Source organism: Centroberyx affinis, unplaced genomic scaffold (assembly GCF_046629955.1).
Source record: "Centroberyx affinis isolate AG114_WGS23_722 - 3 ecotype Tasmania unplaced genomic scaffold, CSIRO-AGI_Caff_v1 ptg000899l_1, whole genome shotgun sequence".
NCBI lineage: Eukaryota > Metazoa > Chordata > Actinopteri > Beryciformes > Berycidae > Centroberyx > Centroberyx affinis.
The window spans coordinates 33,451-55,439 of NW_027279485.1; the positions used below are offsets into that span (position 1 = coordinate 33,451).

Consider the following 21,989-nt stretch of genomic DNA (forward strand, 5'->3'; position numbering starts at 1 on the left):
CACAATCTTGATTAAGTCAAAACCACCTTCACTTCAGTCACCAGGCTGCTTAGGGACCATCGTAAAAGTGCAATATGGGCATTTCAAATAACTTCTCTGTTTCTCAGCCTAGAAGTCTAGAAACAAGTCATTCACAGTCATTATTTTCTCAAAACAGCCCTTAACTTGGGTTAAAACCTCTGATTCAGGCCTTAGTACACTCTGAATTACCACAATTTCTCACTTTTCAATTTTCAACAGCTCACTCAATTTTCAATGGGTTCACTTCAAACCATGTCTAATGTAGCCTACCTGTAATATTCTACACCAACTTTCACAGTCATCAGTTTTTCAATGGAGCCACTTATATGTTCAAAAAGCAGACAGTTTGCAGACAGTATCCAAACAGGACAACACATCCTGCCTATTGAAGGCCAGGAGCACACCAAGAATAAGACCCAGATGTGGTGTATTCTGTATGTGTTCAATCTGCTAATTTTGGCATTAAGGTTAGGGTTATCAAGGGGCTGGCAAAAAGACCAGATGTGGCACAGTGTGGTCATTGGTGATCATCTCGGCAATGGACAAGGGAGGTTTATTTTTTTCATTACCTGCTAAGGAGAGGGTGCAGTAAAATACTTGCTTAAACACCACCGGTGGCATCCAGGTAAAGGGTGACTGGGACATCTTGGCGGAGATGCTGCACAGTGATGGCCAGACCAGTATCTTGGGGTAAAATCTGAAATAGATGTCAGTATCCTTAATTAGCTTTTGTATTAAAACCATTTCCATCACCATATCATCATGAAGTTTTATGCTCTTTTATGTCAGATGAAATGGCCTTAAACACAACTTTGGTCAGATTACCTGTCATTCACTCTACAGGAGGGGTCCGTGACAATTTGTTGTTATACACATTGCTTATTCCATTGATTAGGGTTTTGGCAATTTTGCCTCTTTTCAGATGCAGGCTGAGATTGCATCGCACCTTCTAGATATTGTACCTGCCCAATCATCCCTGCCACACATATCATGCTGAGCCTCAACAAGCTATCCATTCCTTGGTGTAAGGAACCCACTGATACCTGTACTTACTGAAGCCTTAACTTCTTCGTAACGCTTAGAAACACCCATTTATGCATCTTTTCTTTTTTTTCAGGGAACCCACTGATTCCTGATTATCAACAAGGAAGAATAATATTAATACATTTTATTTCTGTAGCACTTTTCAAAACATAAATTATTAAGTGCAGCATTAAAAGAATACAACAACACAACAAATAAAAGAAAGTGAAGCACAGAAAATAGAATTTGATGTCAGCTAGGGTATTTTTCAAGGTATCAATTCTACTTTAAGCACTGGGAACAAAATAGAGCCCAGACTTCCACCTTGACATACTCCACAATTAAGCTGTGCAGGGGAGGATATAGAATAATTAAATACTATAGTATAACGTGCAAATCCTTATGTACTACGCTGAGGTCTGTATGAGGGGATTTTAACACAAGAAAACAAACTTGACAAACTAATGACTGTGAAAGTTGGTGAGGTGACTGCATCATAACCGCAGGTGGTTTTGACTTGATCAAGATTGTGACACATTGGCTCCATCTTCCTCTCTAGGAAAAAGCCTAATCTGAGAACGATGATGCTATCAGAGCTGCTGACGTTAAGAGCTACGTCAGCTGGTGAATATAAAACTCCAAACTAAATTCACCCTGGTGGTTTGGTTTGTCGTTTTCAAAGAACAGAAGGAGACAAAGTACTTTTTAGATCACCATGGAGTTGATAAGGTAAACTTAAATCTCAAAATTTGCCTTTTTCATCATGTCGCCATGTCGACTTAGCTGCATGATAGAAAAGGGCCACAGCAATAAGCCCATAGCTTTACTATTACTATAGTAATATCTGGTAATTCATTTGGTTTCAGGTTTCTTCACAAAGGGATGTCTTTTATTCTGCTTCTTATTTTGGGAAACATGTTGTCTGTGACACCTTCTGGTAAGTAATGGGCAGGGAAAACAGCTTTTAAAATAGTTTCACTAAGTTGAATCCTTCTAATTATTTATTACCTTTTGTATTATTATTATTATGTGTTTGTTTCGTGCAGGGCTTGAAAAGGAACTTTACTGTACCAACGACTATGTTGATACAATGTTTTGCCACTTCAAACCAACATCTGACCAGCCAGACTGTACTGAATACAGTTTGAATCTCACAGGGAATATCCCAGAAAAACCGTAAGTCCTCAATTGTTATTTTTATCTGTTACTTTGTGTCACACTACAGAGACAGTAAACCGTTGAAGCGCTACAGTTAACCCCAACCCAGAATTATTATGTTTTGGTGTTAAATCTTAAATCGATCTTAACAGTGGATGGCATTACAATACTGAAAAAGCAACTGAATCAACATCCAAGTTTGAAGCATTATACCCAGAAAGAGTTATTTTCAAACCATGTTATTGAACACAATTCATTTGTATTCCACAGGAAAGCACATTGCAATTTCAAGCCCAGGGAGCACTACAGTGGAGCATGTAGTTGCTCTATTGAAATGACACTTGTTTTAGGGGAGACTCACACTGCAACACTTCTGAAAGGGGGGCAGAAGCTGGAGTCCAAAATCATCAGCATCACAGACAGCAGTGAGTTCTTTTCTTTTGAGAATCCAACCTAAGAAAATGTGTCATTCCTTGATCTTAAGATAGTTCACTCAACATTTGAGAAAAAGAACAATTCTCTTTCAAAGCAAGAAACCAGATAATTATAACAAAGAGAAATCCTGGAGATGCTCCAGTCAGTGAATGGGAGAAGGATTTTGCAGGATAGTAGGTTACCCATGGTCATATACGAAGACATGAGGCCATTTTGTGTTTCATATCAGTTTCATAAAACTCACTTGCATGTAAAAGCACAAATAAGCAGTCTTCATTTCTTTTTCTACCTTTGTGGACAGAATTGTACATGTTCACAAATAGTCAACCGTCAAAGACGAAAGGAATAAAACACTGGTTTAGGATGGATTTTTGTTTAGAAAATATTCTTTGAATTTCAGCCTACTGTAGAGAATTACTCTTTAAATGTTCTTGTTGCTATTCTTCCACAGTTAAACCCAAAGCCCCAACAAACATCTCAGTGGACCAGTCAGATGGAAATGTTAATGTCACATGGAAGACAAACATGGAGCAAACCAGTATCAATAATTACTTGACTGCTGAGGTGACTTATGGAAAAAAAGGAGAAACAGACAAGGTAGGGGCAGTGTCACAGACACTTGGTAACACTGACCTCCATCGGTCATGGAGATGTAGACATGGACTCAGACTCTCTCCAGCAGTATTTCACACTAGTAATGTAGTGTATTGGGCTTTTAAATAGCCACCAGATGGCACTGTGAACTATATACCGATCACCACTTACACAGTAGACTACTACAGCACCATATTTGTGGTTGTATACATTGTGTAAAAATAAATAAATAAATAAATAAATAAATGCAACCATGGCATGCTATTTGAATGTTTAGAGATACATAACTAGTCGAATATTCTGAAATTCTACAGAGTAAACATTATTCCAGTTGGAGCAGACTGCAAAAATTAAGAACCTGATTAGTTTATATGATTTATGTCTTATGTTTCCACCCTCAGTTATATAGTTTATTTGTCTTTTGGTTGGTTATGTGCTCTGTGTGATTCATTAACTTTAACATATAAATTCATTTACAAAAAAGAAAAAATGTATCCAAGGAGAGTTTTTGGCCCTGACAGAAAAAAGTTGAAGAATTTTGTATCATCCTCTTATAATTCTCGTTTCTCCATACCAGGTGCATAAAGAAGTCGGAACAGTGACATCCTTTGAAATACTTCGCAAAGACTTGGAGCCGAGTACGGCATATGTGGTTAGCGTCAAAACCTCCACATCGCTTAGTAAGCACTCCAGTGACAGTAGTGAGAAGTATGAATTCACAACCTGTAAGTGTTATCTTTACTCTTTTTGTCAGTTGTTTTGCATTTACTTAATTGTTGCTCTATCATGCCTGAACCAAGTGAATTTCCCAGACTGCAGTATACAATTTTCCCTCATACTTAAAAAAAAGATATATATCGTTTTCATCTCATCCATGAGTGTCATACATTAAGCTTGTTACTCTTCTGCACACATATAGAAGCGATACAATTCATAATTTGTTTGGCCATCTAAATTTTGGGTATATTCACATTGGCCTATGTTCTTGAACAGTTTGAATTGAAGATGGAAAAGAAACTTTTTGGGACTTTTTTTTTTTAACCATCTTATATTTCTTATAGCGGGCTGGCATACTAACAACTTGGTCAACCCTCTATTAATCTTTTGTTTCCAATCTTTTCCTAAAGCAGAGATCAATTGATTATATGAATGAGGGGAACAGATCATACCATATCAGTTTTCAGTGAACTGGTTACACCTCATAAGTTTCCCATCTTCACACACAATATCATTTATAAACCAAACACCATGATCAAATACCTTCTTCCAAAATATTGGTTTCCCTTCAATCAATATGTTAGAATTTAACCATATTATTTGCTGTAAGATTTCATTCCGACATTCTGGAGGATGAAACTGAAAACACAGCCAGCACTGAATTGCTTCCTTTAAAAACATGGATACATTTCCAATCCAATTATTCACACAATGTATATGAGCTGGCTGAATCTGTAGGAAGGGGTATAATCTTTTTTGAAACAATAGATGAGTACTCTCCAGTAACTTACATGAATACCAGTCTTCATTCAAGAATAATTTTTGAACGCAGGAGGCTTTCAAAGAGAAACATAGAGCCTCCAAATTTAATAGTTTTAACCCACCATGTTCATAACTATTATAAAGAACTCCTCTTTTGATTTTCTCTGGTTTGTTACTCCAGAGAAATTCAAAAATCTTTTGTTCATAAAGCTTGAAGAAGGACTGTGATGGAGTTGAGAGAGACATAAAAAGATAAATAAATTGCGGTACAATCAAAAAATTAACTAGGGAAATTTTCCCAAAGAGTGTTAATGTTTTTCCCTTCCATGGTTGTAAAATCTTATCCATCTTTCTCAATTTACTATTGTAATTCATTGTACAAAGGTCTTCTAAATTCTCTGGAATCACAATACCTAACACATTAACTGGCCCATCAGTCCAGCCAATCGGTAATTTACATGGTATTTTATAATTTGTACCGTTCAGTCCCCCAATCCTAAGAATTTTACATTTTTCATAATTTAGTTTCAAACCAGAAAACTGTGAAAAAAGTTCCAAAAGTTCAAGAAGAGTTTGCAGACAAGAAGGTTTTGGACTTAGTAGGAAACTAGTGTCATCTGCATACATTGAAATTTTTGTTTGCATATTCCCAACTTCAAGTCCCTCTATTTCCACATTAGACCTCACTTTAATGGCTAGTATTTCCATAGCAATTATAAATAAATATGGTGACAAAGGGCATCCTTGTTTGACTCCTCTTGATAAGGGCACTGACTTAGAAATATAACCATTATTAATAATCCTACAACTGGTGTCATTATATAATACTCTAACCCAATTAATTAAGGATTTACCAAAATTAAAAAAGCCTAAGCTATTAAAAATAAAATCTAAGCGAACCGTATCAAAGGCTTTCTCCAAATCAGCAATAAAAATTAACCCAGTTTTGTTATTCAGCTCATAATTTTCAATAATCTCCACCAACTGTCTGACATTATTACCAATATAACGACCCTGCAAAAATCCTGATTGATCTTGATGAATAACATCTTAGCATCATAACATTGAAGTGTTATTGGTCTCCAATTCTTGAGATTCACAGGGTCCTTGAATTGGCCACTGGGTTCCTGCTTGAGTAACAAGGAGATAAGGCCTTCTTTCTGAGAGTCAGACAAATACCCAGCACTATATGAGAAATTAAAACAAGAAAGCAAAGGTTCTTTAACCAAATCAAAGAACTTTTGATAGACCTCAATTGGTATTCCATCTATTCCAGGTGTTTTCCCTGGTTTAAAGGCCATTACAACAGAAAAAAGTTCCTCCTCTGTAATCAAACCCTCACATGACTGTTTCTGCCTAGAAGTTAACTTTCTTTCATAATTTTGTGGAAAAAAGTTTTGGGAGCTGAGCGGAGGTGATGACTGGGATGAAAATATTTTAGCAAAATAATTTTCTATCTCATTTAAAATATCTGTCTGTATAAATGCTTCTCCATTATTCGAAATTAATTTGGAAATATTTTTTTTAGAATTATTTCTATGTTGAAGGCTCAAGAAAAGTTTTGAACATTTTTCCCCTTTCTCCATCCATTCTGCCCTTTTATAATTGTAACTTTTTAGCAGGCGGTTTTCCACTAAATCATATAATTCATTTTGTTTATTTTTCAAATCATTTAACTTTTTGGGACTTTATAAACTTGTCATATCTTAAAAATAGAGAGAACGTATCCCTGTCTGCCCCCAGAAGATTTTCCCCAATACTTCTAAAATGTGCTTAAACGTAAGAGTACAGGTACAGGTACCTAGATTCATGCTTTCTGGAGCTGTGACAAAGTGCAGCCCTACTAGAGAGGTGTTCGCACAGTCATTGAAGAGTTTGATGCAAACTTTGTTATATCACCAAGCACGTACCTCTTTTATTTTATTTTATTATTTAATTATGACCCTAAGATTGCTTTTGATGAAGACACTGTCCGTGTGCTGACTTACTTTTTTGGTTGTAAAATACATATTACCATTGTGGTCTACCCCAGAAATTCCCTCTGTTGGAATGTGGTTGAAACAAGTGGCAAAACTAATACTACTGGAGAAGCTGACTTATGATCTAAATCAAAAGTCAGATATGTTCCGGAGAATATGGTCACCCTTGTGGACATAATTGGAAAACATCCCATTGAGATAAAAGGGTTTAATATTGCAACCTGATTTAACTATTTTATTTTATTTTATGCATCTCTTTTTTTGCATGTTTTAAGATTGATGTCCATCTGTTTTCCTTTTAGTGCCGGGAAGCGCTGGACACCAATAATCCTGAATTGTGCTCAGAGAACAAAAATCGTCGGCCACGATACCCTCGCAAAACTTAATCTATGTTTCCACTGAGAAATTCTTCAGTGGACATACAGCCTTATGTATTGTTTTTCCTTTTCCTTTTCCTTTTCCCTGTTTCTGATGCCTGTGGAGTGGTACTGGCCCAAGCTGCAGTGAGATGATGACTCAATGTATTGTGCTGTGATTGCTTTGTTACCCTGAATATGAAAATATAATAAAAATGATAATTGGGGAAAAAAATTGAGTTTCTGTTCTGTACAGATCTGTTTTTCTCCAGTATTTACAGTCATTACAAATGAGAATAACCTTCAAAATACATGTAAAATTATTTTTTAGCTGCACATATTGTCAATAACAAATGTTATTAAGTGTTTAATTTTGTGTGTCCTAACCTTAACCTCATATTGCACCTATACTGTCTCGTCAAGTGATGTAGTGACACAGGTCACATCAGTATAGACGGGGAGAGTTGTTGCACAAGAGATTTCACTAACACAACAAAGTCATAGATAGATACAAGTTAAGTTTTGTTTCAAAATTAGATTATGATTATTTAGGGGAAAAAATAGGACTCCTGCTCCTGATACTTTTTAAAGAATGCTAAGCAGCCTAGTTGTCATTCGACACAGCAGTCGGTGAACTCAAGCCATGTCAGTAATGTTATTTTTTATTTTTCCAATTTCAGATGGGGGAAAAATAAATCAGAGTAACTACTTTGTAACACGCTGAGGGGAAACTCTGAGCAACAGCTAGTAACTTTTGAGCCTGTGACCCACATTAGTAAACCTGCAATGGCTAGTAGGCTAGTATTTTTTTAACATCAAGCGAGCGTTACAGCGATACTTCGGATTTCTAGCTAAGGTCTACGGTTATTCCAGTAATATTCTCCTTTCGACTAACTACTAATGTTAGCTACTATGGAAGCGTATCGCATGCATAATTCAAATGGAAATGTAATATGTAAAATGGCCATGTAATCCTACATTTGAATTTAAATTTGTCACTTGTATGTGCAGTTTTTGGCTCAAAATTCAAATTCAAATTCAATAATGTCATTTGCATTTACAATTCCTATAGTACTAGTATTGACATTTCATTTAAACAGAGATTTGCACGCTTTATTTTTAGCTTTATTCAAATGATGATGCAAATTGGAAAATTAAAATGTATTTCCCGAACTGCATACATAGGTTTCATGTGATTACGCAATAATGGTGTCAAAATTATAATTGATATGTCATTTACCTTATATGGTTTTGCAACTCTCTAATAGGGTGTTTTACATTTCATTATCAAGGACAATATTATGCTGTAAAGGTGGCAAAATGTAAATGCTTATCCAAATGTAAAAAGAGACTGCATTAACATTGTCACAGGCGTCCACCTGTCAGTCATCCCATTAAGGCGGGTCTTACGTTGCGCAATCGGAAGTAGTTCACACCGTGGAAAGGAGAGAAGGCGGGGTTCCGTGAAGCTGGCCACAATATCATTCAGAGTCAGTGGAAGGGTGGAACTACATCACTGGTGGGGGACAACATGTTTACTATTTGCTTGTTAACTTTAACATATAAATTAAATTACAAAAAAGAAAAAAATGTGTCCAAGGAGAGTTTTTTGCCCTGACAGAAAAAAGTTGAAGCCTTTTGTATCATCCTCTTATAATTTTTTGTCTCTCCATACCAGGTGCTTAAAGAAGTCGGGCCACTGAAGTCCTTTGAAATACTTCGCAAAGACTTGGAGCCGATTACGACATATGTGGTTAGCGTCAAAACCTCCACATCGCTTATTAAGCACTCCAGTGACAGTAGTGAAAAGCCTTTTCTTGAGAAAGAAAATACCGTGACCAACCCGGCGTTCAGCCCCGACAAAGCGTAGCAAAACGTTTATTTAAATGGCAACGGTGGTGCGTTGAACACCCTGTTGTGTTACGCAAGCGTTGCAACTACGGCAGCTGAGGAGGCCATTCTTTGCGTTCTTTAAATATGTGTTTCATACTACAAAATACGCTCGATGTTACAGTCACTGCCCTTGCCGCCCAGAATAGCAGAGAACATCCACTGGAGTGAATTGGTTTGTGGAAACTGTGCTTCCTAATTATAGTGATCAAGCATTTGCCTCATTTGCATTTCAGGATGACAAGGCAAACATTTCAGGTGAAGGATAATCCACTTCTTACCTTCGAGACTGCGTTAGGATCTATATGAGCTAATTATTTTATTATGAGGCCTATCATATTTGCTGATCACTGTTGTTGTGATATGATATTGTAATATTTACCATTATATTTTTAGAGGAGTAGAGTGGAGTAGAAAAGTTTATGAAAGTGTCACTCCACAATGGTACAAACAATAGCAAAAGATACAAACATGTCTTCTAATTAGTTCAGTTGTTGCAGACAACAAGCTGCAGTGGACGCATTTGTAAAGGACTTTTGTCGGATCAATTGTGCGCACTGCCTTTTTAATGCGACGGGGTTGATATACACGTCGCTGCTGATTGGGTAACACCTCTGACACACCCACCAAACGAGAGACAACGTATCTCAAAGCCCGTTGCACACCGTTTCGAGGAAACATGACGTTCAACCCGGAACCCGTAGCAAAACGGTGCACACCGTATTTAGATTGAACGTGCCCCAAGTTTACTCACTGTTCTTCTGTTTTTTGCTGCAGCTGCGCGCGCCTTCCGTGTTTGGTACTGGGATTTGTTTAGTTCCCTAAAACGTTTTGTCGCGTTTTGACTGCAAATTAAACCGGTCTGTGTGTGATAAAATTGGCACGGTTGCTCTTTGTTGGCTGACTCGCGAGTAAAATCGGTATCTAGTGGAAGTATTAAAGGCACATGATTTAGAAAGTTTATACTTTTAAAATTCATAGCGTTTAAGTTAAAGGCTTTCTTCTTATTGTCTAGTCTGTAGCTGTTTCAACCTGAACCTGCCGCGGCCACTATGAGGAAATTGGTTTCGTTTTATGTCCTACTGAACGGTCCTGTTTCTTTTAAACAGGCTATGCAAATAAACTATTCTGGTCGACAACAGTTTCATATGTTTTTAAACGCATATTTATGCAATTTTGAATGAAATCTCTCTCTCTCTCTCTCTCTCTGGAGTAGCTAGACTTAGAGCAAACACTGAAAAAGACCAGCATTTCTGTTTTTTCAACAAATGTCATTAAGTGTTTAATTTCGTGTGCCCTAACCTTGTGTGCACTATTCTTTCCTGCTTCTTGCTAAAAAACAACAAAAAACCCTTAATGTTCCCACTTTCTGTTAGAATTGTCTCCCTTTGACTTCTTTGTCCCATATTTCCTGCCAGTGTGTCATTATTTCATTCCAGATTAGCGTTTTTGCAGTAGTGCCTCAGAGCATACTGTGTGACTAAACCAAACCGCCTGTGAGGAAATGGGACGCCCTTCCCCTGAAAATACTGCGCAGCAATTCCAGTAAGTAACAGCTTTCCCAAACAGGAAGAAAGACGTTCCTGTGCGTTCTTTTTAGATCACCATGGAGCTGAGAAGGTAAACTTAAATCTCAAAATTTACCTTTTTCATCATGTCGCCGATTTGGCTGCATAATAGAAGAGAAAGGTGCCATAGCAATAAGCCCATAGCTTTACTATTACTATAGTAATGTCTGCAAATTCGTTTGGTTTCAGGCTTCTTCACAAAGGGATGTCTTTTATTCTGCTTCTTATTTTGGGAAACATGTTGTCTGTGACACCTTCTGGTAAGTAATGGGACAGGGAAAACAGCTTTTAAAATAGTTTCACTAAGTTGAATCCCTATAATTATGTATTATCTTTTGTATCATTATTATTATTATTATTATTATTATTATTATTGTTATTATTTATTATGTGTTTGTTTCGTGCAGGGCTTGAAAAGGATCTTTATTGTACCAACGACTATGTTGATATGTTTTGCCACTTCAAACCAACATCTGACCAGCCAGACTGTACTGAATACAGTTTGAATCTCACAGGGAATATCCAAGAAAAACCGTAAGTCCTCAATTGTTATTTTTATCTGTTACTTTGTGTCACACTACAGAGACAGTAAACCGTTGAAGCGCTACAGTTAACCCCAACCCAGAATTATTATGTTTTGGTGTTAAATCTTAAATCGATCTTAACAGTGGATGGCATTACAATACTGAAAAAGCAACTGAATCAACATCCAAGTTTGAAGCATTATACCCAGAAAGAGTTATTTTCAAACCATGTTATTGAACACAATTCATTTGTATTCCACAGGAAGGCACATTGCAATTTCAAGCATAGTGAGCGCTACAGTGGAGCATGTAGTTGCTCTATCAAAATGATACTTGTTCCAAGGGAGACTCACACTGCAACACTTCTGAAAGGGGGGCAGAAGCTGGAGTCCAAAACCATCAGCATCACAGACAGCAGTAAGTTCTTTTCTTTTGAGAATCCAACCTAAGAAAATGTGTCATTCCTTGATCTTAAGATAGTTCACTCAACATTTGAGAAAAAGAACAATTCTCTTTCAAAGCAAGAAACCAGATAATCATAACAAAGAGAAATCTTGGAGATGCTCCAGTCAGTGGATGGGAGAAGGATTTTGCAGGATAGTAGGTTACCCATGGTCATATATGAGGACATGGGGCCATTTTGTGTTTCATATCAGTTTCATAAAACTCACTTGCATGTAAAAGCACAAATAAGCAGTCTTCATTTCTTTGTCAACTGAGCAGCTTTTGAAAGTGTCTCTTCCAAACATAATAGATTAGAGCCTTGCATCTCTGGTTTCTACCTTTGAGAGTTGTACATGTTCATGTTTTTTTAAATGTTCTTGTTGCTGTTCTTTCACAGTTAAGCCCAGAGCCCCAACACTCAACAAAGTGGAAGAGACAGAAAATGGGAATTTTATGGTCACATGGAAGACAAACATGGAGGGAACCACTCTCAATAATGAAATGATTTCTACGGTGACTTATGGAAAAAAAGGAGAAACAGACATGGTAGGGACAGGATCACAGACACTTGGTAACACTGAGATGTAGACATGGGCAGATAGGGTGCAAAGGGTTAGCTCCTGTGTCTTGATGTACAAAATGTTAACTTTACAGAGTGGATTTTGGAATGTAATTGGGGTGTGTATGTGTTTGTGTGTGTGTTTGTGTGTGTGTGTGTGTGTGCGTGTGTGTGTGTGTGTGTGCGTGTGTGTGTGTGTGTGTGTGTGTGTGTGTGTGGGGGGGTTATTGGAAAAGAAAATGATTTGCATTAGGGATTCACCAATATGGTCAACATCAATATTTTCCCACACATATCGACCGATACGTATACAATACCGATTTGTAAGAATCTTAGTACAAATGCAGGTGCAATACAGGTTAAGCTTTTCAGACATGCCATAATATAATTAAATATAATTGTAATACATTTTTAAACAAAACTCCATGTTACTTTTATTCAAATTCTATTCTTTGACAGTTGTATGAAGTGAAATGCCACAATCGGTCCAATGTGGGCAGTAAAACTAATATTGGACCGATACCGATATTGCTTTTTAAAGCTGACATTGGCCAATACCGATTGACTGCCGATAGAGCGGTGCATCCCTAATTTGCATCACACTGCTTGGTGGCAAATTTATAATAGAAAATTTGACTTTGACAGATGGCCGTTTCAAATCAATCTTATTTACATTTTACATTTACATTTTAGACATTTAGCTGACGCTCTTATCCAGAGGGAATTACAGAGTGAATATTATTCCAGTTGGAGCATCTCTAGCTATGATGTCATTCAACACAGTGTTTATTAAACAATGCGTTGGATCTAAAATAGATTGCAGACCTGTTTTTAGTGGGTTCCAAAATTAAGAATCTGATTTGTTTATATGATTTATGTCTTATGTTTCCACCCTCAGTTATACAGTTTATTGGTCTTTTGGTTGGTTAAGTTTTTGGCCCTGACAGAAAAAAAGTTGAAGAATTTTATATCATCCTCTTATAATTCTCGTCTCTCCATACCAGGTGCATAAAGAAGTCGGGAGGGCGACATTCTTTGAAATACCTAGCAAAGACTTGGAGCCGAGTACGGCATATGTGGTTAGCGTCAAAACCTCCACAACGCTTAATAAGCTCTTCAGTGACAGTAGTGAGGAGTATGTATTCCCAGCCGGTAAGTGTTATCTTTACTCTTTTTGTCAGTCATTTTGTGTTTACTTAATTGTTGCTCTATCATGCCTGAACAGTGAATTTCCCAGACTGCAATATGAAGTTTTCCCTCATACTTAAAAAAAAAATATATCTTTTTGATCTCATCCATGAGTGTAGTCTTGCTCATACATTAAGCTTGTTACTCTTCTGCACAAATATAGAGGATCTACAATTTATCATTTATTTGGCCATCTAAATTTTGGGTATATTTACATCGGCCTATGTTCTTGAACAGTTTGAATTGAAGATGGAAAATAAACTTTTCGGGACTTAATGAGAATAAACTTCAAAACATGTATAATTCATATTTCGCTGCACATATTGTCAGTGTTCACATCAAAAACACAGACAATACATGTTAGAATGGGGAAAACATGTCTGAAGTCTTTACTAAGAGTATTGACTTTGACTTTATTTTATGTTCACAGCTGACTTTGACAGCGTACTCTTGGCTGTCATTATAAGCCTTAGTTTTGCTGCAGTCATCATTACCAGTGTTGTGTTTGGCTGTTATGTTAGGTTATTATTTATCACCTTTTGTATTAATGTTTGTTTCGTGCAGAATTTCAAAAGGATCTTTACTGTACCAACGACTTTGTTGATACAATGTTTTGCCAAATCAGGCCAACATCTGTCCAGCCAGACTGTACTGAATACAGTTTGAATCTCACAGGGAATATCCCAGAAAAACCGTAAGTCCTCAATTGTTATTTTTATCTGTTACTTTGTGTCACACTACAGAGACAGTAAACCGTTGAAGCGCTACAGTTAACCCCAACCCAGAATTATTATGTTTTGGTGTTAAATCTTAAATCGATCTTAACAGTGGATGGCATTACAATACTGAAAAAGCAACTGAATCAACATCCAAGTTTGAAGCATTATACCCAGAAAGAGTTATTTTCAAACCATGTTATTGAACACAATTCATTTGTATTCCACAGGAAGGCACATTGCAATTTCAAGCCCAGGGAGCACTACAGTGGAGCATGTAGTTGCTCTATTGAAATGACACTTGTTTTAGGGGAGACTCACACTGCAACACTTCTGAAAGGGGGGCAGAAGCTGGAGTCCAAAACCATCAGCATCACAGACAGCAGTGAGTTCTTTTCTTTTGAGAATCCAACCTAAGAAAATGTGTCATTCCTTGATCTTAAGATAGTTCACTCAACATTTGAGAAAAAGAACAATTCTCTTTCAAAGCAAGACACCAGATAATCCTGGAGATGCTCCAGTCAGTGGATGGGAGAAGGATTTTGCAGGATAGTAGGTTACCCATGGTCATATATGAGGACATGGGGCCATTTTGTGTTTCTTATCAGTTTCATAAAACTCACTTGCATGTAAAAGCACAAATAAGCAGTCTTCATTTCTTTGTCAACTGAGCAGCTTCAGAAAGTGTCTCTTCCAAACATAATAGATTAGAGCCTTGCATCTCTGGTTTCTACCTTTGAGAGTTGTACATGTTCATGTTTTTTTAAATGTTCTTGTTGCTGTTCTTTCACAGTTAAGCCCAGAGCCCCAACAGTCACCAAAGTGGAAAAGAAAGAAAATGGGAATTTTATGGTCACATGGAAGACAAACATGGAGGGAACCAGTATCAATAATAACTTGAATTCTACGGTGATTTATGGAAAAAAAGGAGAAACAGACATGGTAGGGACAGGGTCACAGACACTTGGTAACACTGAGATGTAGACATGGGCAGATAGGGTGCAAAGGGTTAGCTCCTGTGTCTTGATGTACAAAATGATAACTTTACAGAGTGGATTTTGGAATGTAATTGGGGTGTGTATGTGTGTGTGGGTGTGTGTGTGTGGGGGGTTTATTGGAAAAGAAAATTATTTGCATTAGGGATTCACCGATATGGTTTTCTGAAGCCGATGCCAATATCCAATATTTTCCCAATCTTATCGACCGATACGTATTTATTGGTTTTTTGGTTGGTTATGTGCTCTGTGTGATTCATTGACATTGTGATTTTTTTTGTTGTCCTGTTATGTGAAGTACAGAAAAGAAAAAATGGGTCCAAGGAGAGTTTTTGGCCCTGACAGAAAAAAGATGAAGAACTTTGTATCATCCTCTTATAATTTTTGTCTCTCCATACCAGGAGCATAAATACGTCGGGCCACAGACATCCTTTGAAATACTTAGCAAAGACTTGGAGCCGAGTACAAAATATGTGGTCAGCGTCAAAACCTCCACATCGCTTAGTAAGCACTCCAGTGACAGTAGTAAGGAGTATGAATTCACAACCCGTAAGTGTTATCTTTACTCTTTTTGTCAGTTGTTTTGTATTTACTTAGTTGTTGCTCTATCATGCCTGAACCAAGTGAATTTCCCAGACTGCAGTATAAAGTTTTCCCTGATACTTAAAAAAAATATGTATCTTTTTCATCTTATCCATGAGTGTAGTCTTGCTCATATATTAAAGGATAAGGCTGGTGTTTTTTAATGCATTGCTTACCGTCAACAAATCCTATGACAATAACAAAATCAGCAATGATTTTGTTTTGCCAACAAGTCTCGTCCATGTAGCCGGTGCCCAATGAAGCCATGTCCCAGCAGCCATAGAAATCCATTGTATTAAAAAAAGATTAAAAACACATCAAAGAGCCATGCCGTTGCTCTGGGCAGCATATTTCATCATCAGGATGCACCGGGCCAGCCGACTTTTTCCTCAAACAACTTAATAAGCCGGCTGTAAACACGTTTGCGATCTCAGGAAAGTAGTTCCGTAGCACTGAAAATAGTCCCCGGCGTAATGAAGAATTTGTTCCCATTTGAATTTGGTTTGGTAATAACTACAACAGTCTGACTTTTCGTGGTAACAGTTAACGATTTTTAAAATTGAAACTGTCTTTGTGAGCTGTATTTCGAGGTTTTTAGTTTACAGTTGGAGCCAATGACTTCCAGGTTGAAGGCTAAAAACAGTACGTGGGAAGTCAGAAAGTAACGGGAGTAGAGCAAACGCATTGTTGATTTTGTTATTTTCATAGGATTTGTTGACGGTAAGAAATGCATTAAAAAAACACCAGCGTTATCCTTTAAGCTTGTTACTCTTCTGTACGAATATAGAAGATCTATAATTTATCATTTATTTGGCCATCTAAATTTTGAGTATATTCACATTGGCCTATGTTCATGAACAGTTTGAATTGAAGATGGAAAATAAACTTCTTGGGACTTTACAGTCATTACATATGAGAATAAACTTCAAAATACACGTATAATTCATATTTCGCTGCACATATTGTCAGTGTTCACATCAAAAACACAGACAATACATGTTAGAGTGGGGAAAACTGAAATCTTTACTAATATTGACTTTGACTTTATTTTATGTTCACTTCACAGCTGACAGTGTATTCTTGGCTGTCATTATCAGCCTTAGTTTTGCTGCAGTCATCATTACCAGTGTTGTGTTTGGCTGTTATGTTAGGTAAGTCATTCTGATAAAAGGGATTGTCTTGTTTGTGTGTTAATGAAATAACACAGAGTGTGGTTTTGTTTAATTACTGTAATTCTTTCCGCTATATTACCGCAAATGCAACTATCTGACCTGTCTGTCATTTTGTTGAATTATGTGTTAATTGATTAATTGATTGATTTGATTTTAGGTTCAAAGCTAAGTGGTGGGACAAAGTTGCCGAATGTCCGAATCCAACACTTTTAAATATGCTTCCAGGCGAGCAAAAGGTGAGACTCCTGGCAGTGTTAAAGTTTATGTGGACAGTTTATTCTGCTTTGTTGGTTAAGCAGTATCACTGTTGTTGCCTTTTTGTATCTGTTTGTTTTACTTCATTCCACATGTGCTACGTACTGTAAGTTTCGGTTTTCATTAAGTTGACCCCGAGGACATATGAAACCAAACCAAGAGCAGTTGTATACTTCCAGCAGTTTGTGGATGTCAGTTTGAAAACAGAAATGTCTTTCTTGAAGGATAAGTTTGGTGATTTTGGACCCTCTTACATACCTGTAGTACTTGGACCCTCAGATAATACTGACTCCCGAGTCAGCTGTTGGTTGAAACTGCGAGCTCTGTTGCTCGGCCTCTTGCTGCTAACAATGAGTCCAAAATATTGTCAAAATATCTCTAAAAAAGCCAGTCTGTGAAACCGATATGGTGACCAACTATTTATATTCACAGCCCAAAGTCTACTGTTTACAATCTGACCTGACTGTCCGCAAAACTAGATCACGCCGCCAGCAATGCACTTTCACCCCACAGCAGCCTGTGCTGCGGCAGAGAAAAATAGTTCTGTGATTTCCTGATTAGTGAAAGTGAGTAATGCCGTAATTGTGTCATGTTTACTCTCAATTCCCCTGTTGAGCCTACTAATGACCTTTTTGGAGATATTTTGACAAACCCCATTTGGACTCATTGTTAGCAGCGAAAGGCAACGGTAGCTCACCGTTTCAGGTCCAAAATCGCAGAACTTATCCTTTAATTCCTGAAAAGTTTAGTTTATTGGGTACGAGGTTTTCATTTGCATTTGTCATGCATAAATTTAAAGATAATATAAATTTTCAAATAGGTGGCTTTAAAACTGAAATGATTCAAATCTGAAGATTTTATGTTCCTTGTTGCAGCTCTTACAGCCTTTGCAAACCCACTTCTCCTCCATCTACGTGGATCTCCCTGATCTAAATGATGGAAAACCATGGTTAGTATGGCTACACTAGTGCATCAACAAGACATGATCAACCCTGTCAGGATTTTTAGTTGTATTTGTGTTGGCACTGTAAATAACCTTTTTGCTTCTCATCATTCAGGTCAAAATGTTCACTAACAGACACAAGCAGTGGGAGTTACCAGCAAAGCAGTGGAATCAACACTGGCTCCTCTTCTCTGGGTTACGCTAACACGCTGCCCGTCGACATCATCACCAACGTTCAGGAAGCCCTGTGCAAAGCCCTGCCCCAGCTCGCCCTGATGTCATCGGTGACCAACACTTCCCTCACTGAATCACAGAAAGACAACGGTTTGCTCTCCACCGCCTACAGTACTTGCAGTGTCACACAATATGACCTGAAGAGTCCTGGATCATCTAGCTTTGACAACAAGACCTACTCCATCCTCATTCCCAGTTGTCAGAAGCAGATTACGAGTGGCAGCTCTGAGAATCACATGCAGCCTGTCGTGTCTTGTGACCCCGCCTACCTACCCAGCGAGGGTGACATTTTGAGAAACGCCTGTCCGGACCAACAGGTACCAGCCTGTCTGGTTACTGGACAACAAGATGCTGTTTTACCACCATCTTGTATGCAAACAGACTTTTCTTACCAGCCATGCAATGCAGAAGACAGCGGGTTGACGTCCGTCTCCAGTGGCAGCAGCACATCTGCGTCTTCTGATCTTGTTTCCAGAGTAGAGGCTGGGTGTAAGAACTTCGATGAGGCGGTCAGTGGTGCTACAATCCCAATTGAGACAACCCAGGATGTGTACATTGAAAAGGCACCGATATGTGATGAAAACCCCTGTTACGGCAGTCTGCCTGCGCCCTCACACAGCTTTCCCCCAGTCGATGATGACTATCAAGCATTTCAAAGTCTAGTGAAACAGCCAAATGTCTTGTTTCCAGAGCAGAGTGGTGGTGAGCAGTTGGGCAAATATCCAGAAGAATTCTCCAGTAAAACCGCTCAAAGCTCCTTGGGGACAGCGCTTCCAGATTTGCAGATTCACAGTGCCCAGGGTGGACAGTGTCCTCCTCCTGATCTTGAAAGACCGTTGCTGTCTCTTCTGTCTACTGACCACTCTGAGGCAGTAATCACTGACAGTGGTTATCAATGTGTGTAGTGTTTTGGTGGATGCCATTTTTTTGATTATTATTTTTTTTTTACCATTTTTATGCAATTTCTGCTTCTTTGGATGGGGTACATTAGGGAGAAACTTGGAAGATGGGACAGAGGGAAAGGATGATATGATTGTGAATTGGATTCAAACCTGTAACAATGTGAATACATAAGACACACCTTAGACCACTGAGCTGCCACCAGCACCCCTGGCCTTTGTGCACTATTTGCTGTTTCCATTTGCACAGTTTTGGTAAACTGCAACGCTTCAGAGTAAATACTGCTGACACTTTATAAACAGATAATTTTTGCAACGATTGTGTCATTGTTTGCAATTCTTAGACTTAGATTCTTTATGACTGCTGTATTAAAAATATGAAAAATTAGTTTCTTATTGTTCATGTCTTATTATATTTCTTATTATTAAATGTTAAATGTGAATTTACTTGTTTGGTAATAGTATGTTGACAGGAACATGTTTAAGCTGTCTGAAATGATCCTCTCTGTCAAGCCTGCCACCTTAGTAAAAGGGCTTCAGTGATCTGTGAGCAATGGGAAGAGTCATGTAGATTATTTACAATAGACCTTTGTTCTCGACTTTTCACTACATGTCTTTTGGATAGTATCCAGTAGAAAGTCGTGGGAAAGATGGGAGAAAGAGGATGACATGCAGATGAGCTTGATTGGACCAGACAAGTCGTTACAGGAAGACTGTAAACCTTTATGTCGTAGCCAGCTGAATCGCCAGTACATTTGAATATTGATCTTTGGAAGAGCTGAAGATGAAATGCCATACGTAGAAATTACAGCTGCATTCACTGAATATTGTTTCTGAGACAAGTCTGAACACTCGGCTCTCATGCGAAGCTAGTATAGTATTCAGGGTTGGGTAATTACTTCCCCATACTACTTCTCTGGAACAGCTGAGCAGCTTCCACAGAAACACACGCGTAGTGCTGATGTCAGCTGTGACAGTCCCTGCCAACAAACTGGTCAAAGCATAATACTCCTGGCACTTAAACTTAGAGGAACTTTATTTGTGGTAATGTAGTATTCTGGAAAGAAGTAAAACAAATGATAGACTTAAAACTTTATCTCAAGCCTGTGATTTTACTTTTTTTTTTATTGAACTTATGTCCTGATGACACTCAGATGTGCCTCTTACAAGCAGGGCGCCTTATTGCTCTTCATTGGAAGGCGGTTAAAAGACAAAGAATAGGCAGAGAAATAAGCTTAAAAAGGCAGAGAACAGGCTTAAAGAAATACTAAAATGCATGGTAATGGAAATCCCAATTTACATTCTAAGAGGGAAACAGAAGGTTTTTGAGGATGTCAGGAGACCATTTTTTACTTTTTAAAACATGGTCATATTGGTAACTTGTTGGCACAGGAAGAAATATGGAGTGTTTTTCCATGAGTCATCAAACAATAGGTATTATGTGCTGGCATCCTTGAAAATGAGGAGAAAAACAATTTGTGTTTATCATTTTTGTGGTTGTAATTTGTTGAGTTTATTATCGTACTTGAAGTGGGTTCTTGAATTCTCCTTTGGTTATTGTATTTTATTTTATATATATAAATATACTTTTAGTTGTCATGCATTTTTGTTTTTAATACATTAATTTATTTATTTATTCTGCCACCAGAAAGCTCTGTGCCGCTTGAAGAAACCAAAAAAACATTTCTGTTATGGGTTCATTTTGTTATTTCTGACTAAAAGCTCTTGCATGTCAAAACATTTATGACTTTAAACCACAGAAGTGGGAACTTGCAAGAAATGATGCAGCAAGAGACAGTACAGTTTACGTAACTTTATGTGCTGAGTAATTTCCGTGGACCAAGGACCCATGAAACCTACTCCAAACACACTGTATAACTTCAAAAATACATCTTTTATTAATCTCAAAATGATGCAAGAATACACAATTTATTAATTTGTAAATGGCTTTTTTTCTTTATTTCCATAAAACTAAATTGTCAGAAATACAAGGTCTCCTTCCGATGGGGACAATGAAATAGTGTCAACAGCAGTTGCTATTGCAGTAAGTAGGGTTGTACTTTCCAGAGACTGCATTTGTTTATTACAGGTTTATAGTTGATATGCAATAGGCCCATTATATATGTGAGTTACATGTGCTCATACACACACACAGCCCCATACACACATGATCTCCAAAGCCTCAAGCCTCCAAACTTCAGTCCAAGCCCATACATAAATATGAAAGTAGTACAGTCGTATGCTATTAAGATTGATCAACAACTTGACGGTGATCAAGATACTACCTTCACACAAAGACATCAATGACTCAAGTGCACAACAATATTTTAACATCTCGGCCTACAAATTCAAAGGCAGAAAAGTCAAAGGCCTGCTTAAAGCCAGATGAGAGGAGGAATGGTACTGATGGAGCACATCCGCCCCCGTTAATGCACGTTAACATCTTGTAAACACACTAAGAATTCCTTTATGTAAACTTTAAACAACGTTTAAAGGCATGATGAGTAAGTCCTACTGAGGCCTCCTACTTCAGAGGGAAACTGCTGCTGAACAGCTCAACTGGACCCTGTCACTTGGTATCTCTGCTTCCACCTGGTGGCCACAAACCTCCATACCCATTTTGTATGTACAGTAGCCTACTCTCTCCACAAATCGTGCTCCGGTCCAGCCTCTCTCCTGAAGCAAACAACTGATATCTTGCCTGTGATTGGAGGAACCATTTGAACAGTGAGGAATGTTATTGGAGGAGGAGAGGGCACATCATGACTGTGAGGTTTGTGATTGGAGAAGACGAGGAGGAAGAGTGATAAAATAACCTCTGATTTAATCTGAGTTCCTGGGAAATTCTGTGTTAGTGCTGAAAAGCCTGTCTGCCTGGTGACACTCCTGGACTGACTGTTTGTGTATCTACACACCTGGACTGACTACCTGTGTATACACCTGGACTGACTACCTGTGTATACACCTGGACTGAC

The 21,989-nt window shown here is 37.9% G+C and overlaps 1 protein-coding gene across 3 annotated transcripts; it reads left to right on the forward strand.

Annotated features, from left to right (window-relative positions):
* Positions 1–1,704: 1,704 nt before the first annotated feature.
* On the forward strand, positions 1,705–19,457 carry LOC139645766 (uncharacterized). 3 transcript variants are annotated; one of them, XM_071521590.1, is made up of 14 exons: positions 1,705–1,773; positions 1,911–1,981; positions 2,091–2,220; positions 11,290–11,444; positions 11,869–12,017; positions 13,035–13,182; positions 13,783–13,912; positions 14,165–14,319; positions 14,728–14,876; positions 15,331–15,478; positions 16,578–16,662; positions 16,841–16,919; positions 17,814–17,887; positions 17,997–19,457. In XM_071521590.1, exons 1-14 carry the CDS (start codon positions 1,760–1,762, stop codon positions 19,018–19,020), a joined length of 2,511 nt encoding a protein of 836 aa, XP_071377691.1. In that variant the 5' UTR covers positions 1,705–1,759; the 3' UTR covers positions 19,021–19,457. The 3 variants fall into 3 exon arrangements, with proteins under 3 accessions (XP_071377691.1, XP_071377692.1, XP_071377689.1); XM_071521591.1 differs by lacking the exons at positions 1,705–1,773; positions 1,911–1,981; positions 2,091–2,220 and adding exons at positions 10,492–10,555; positions 10,693–10,763; positions 10,911–11,037; XM_071521588.1 differs by lacking the exons at positions 1,705–1,773; positions 1,911–1,981; positions 2,091–2,220 and adding exons at positions 10,578–10,763; positions 10,911–11,037.
* Positions 19,458–21,989: the final 2,532 nt, after the last annotated feature.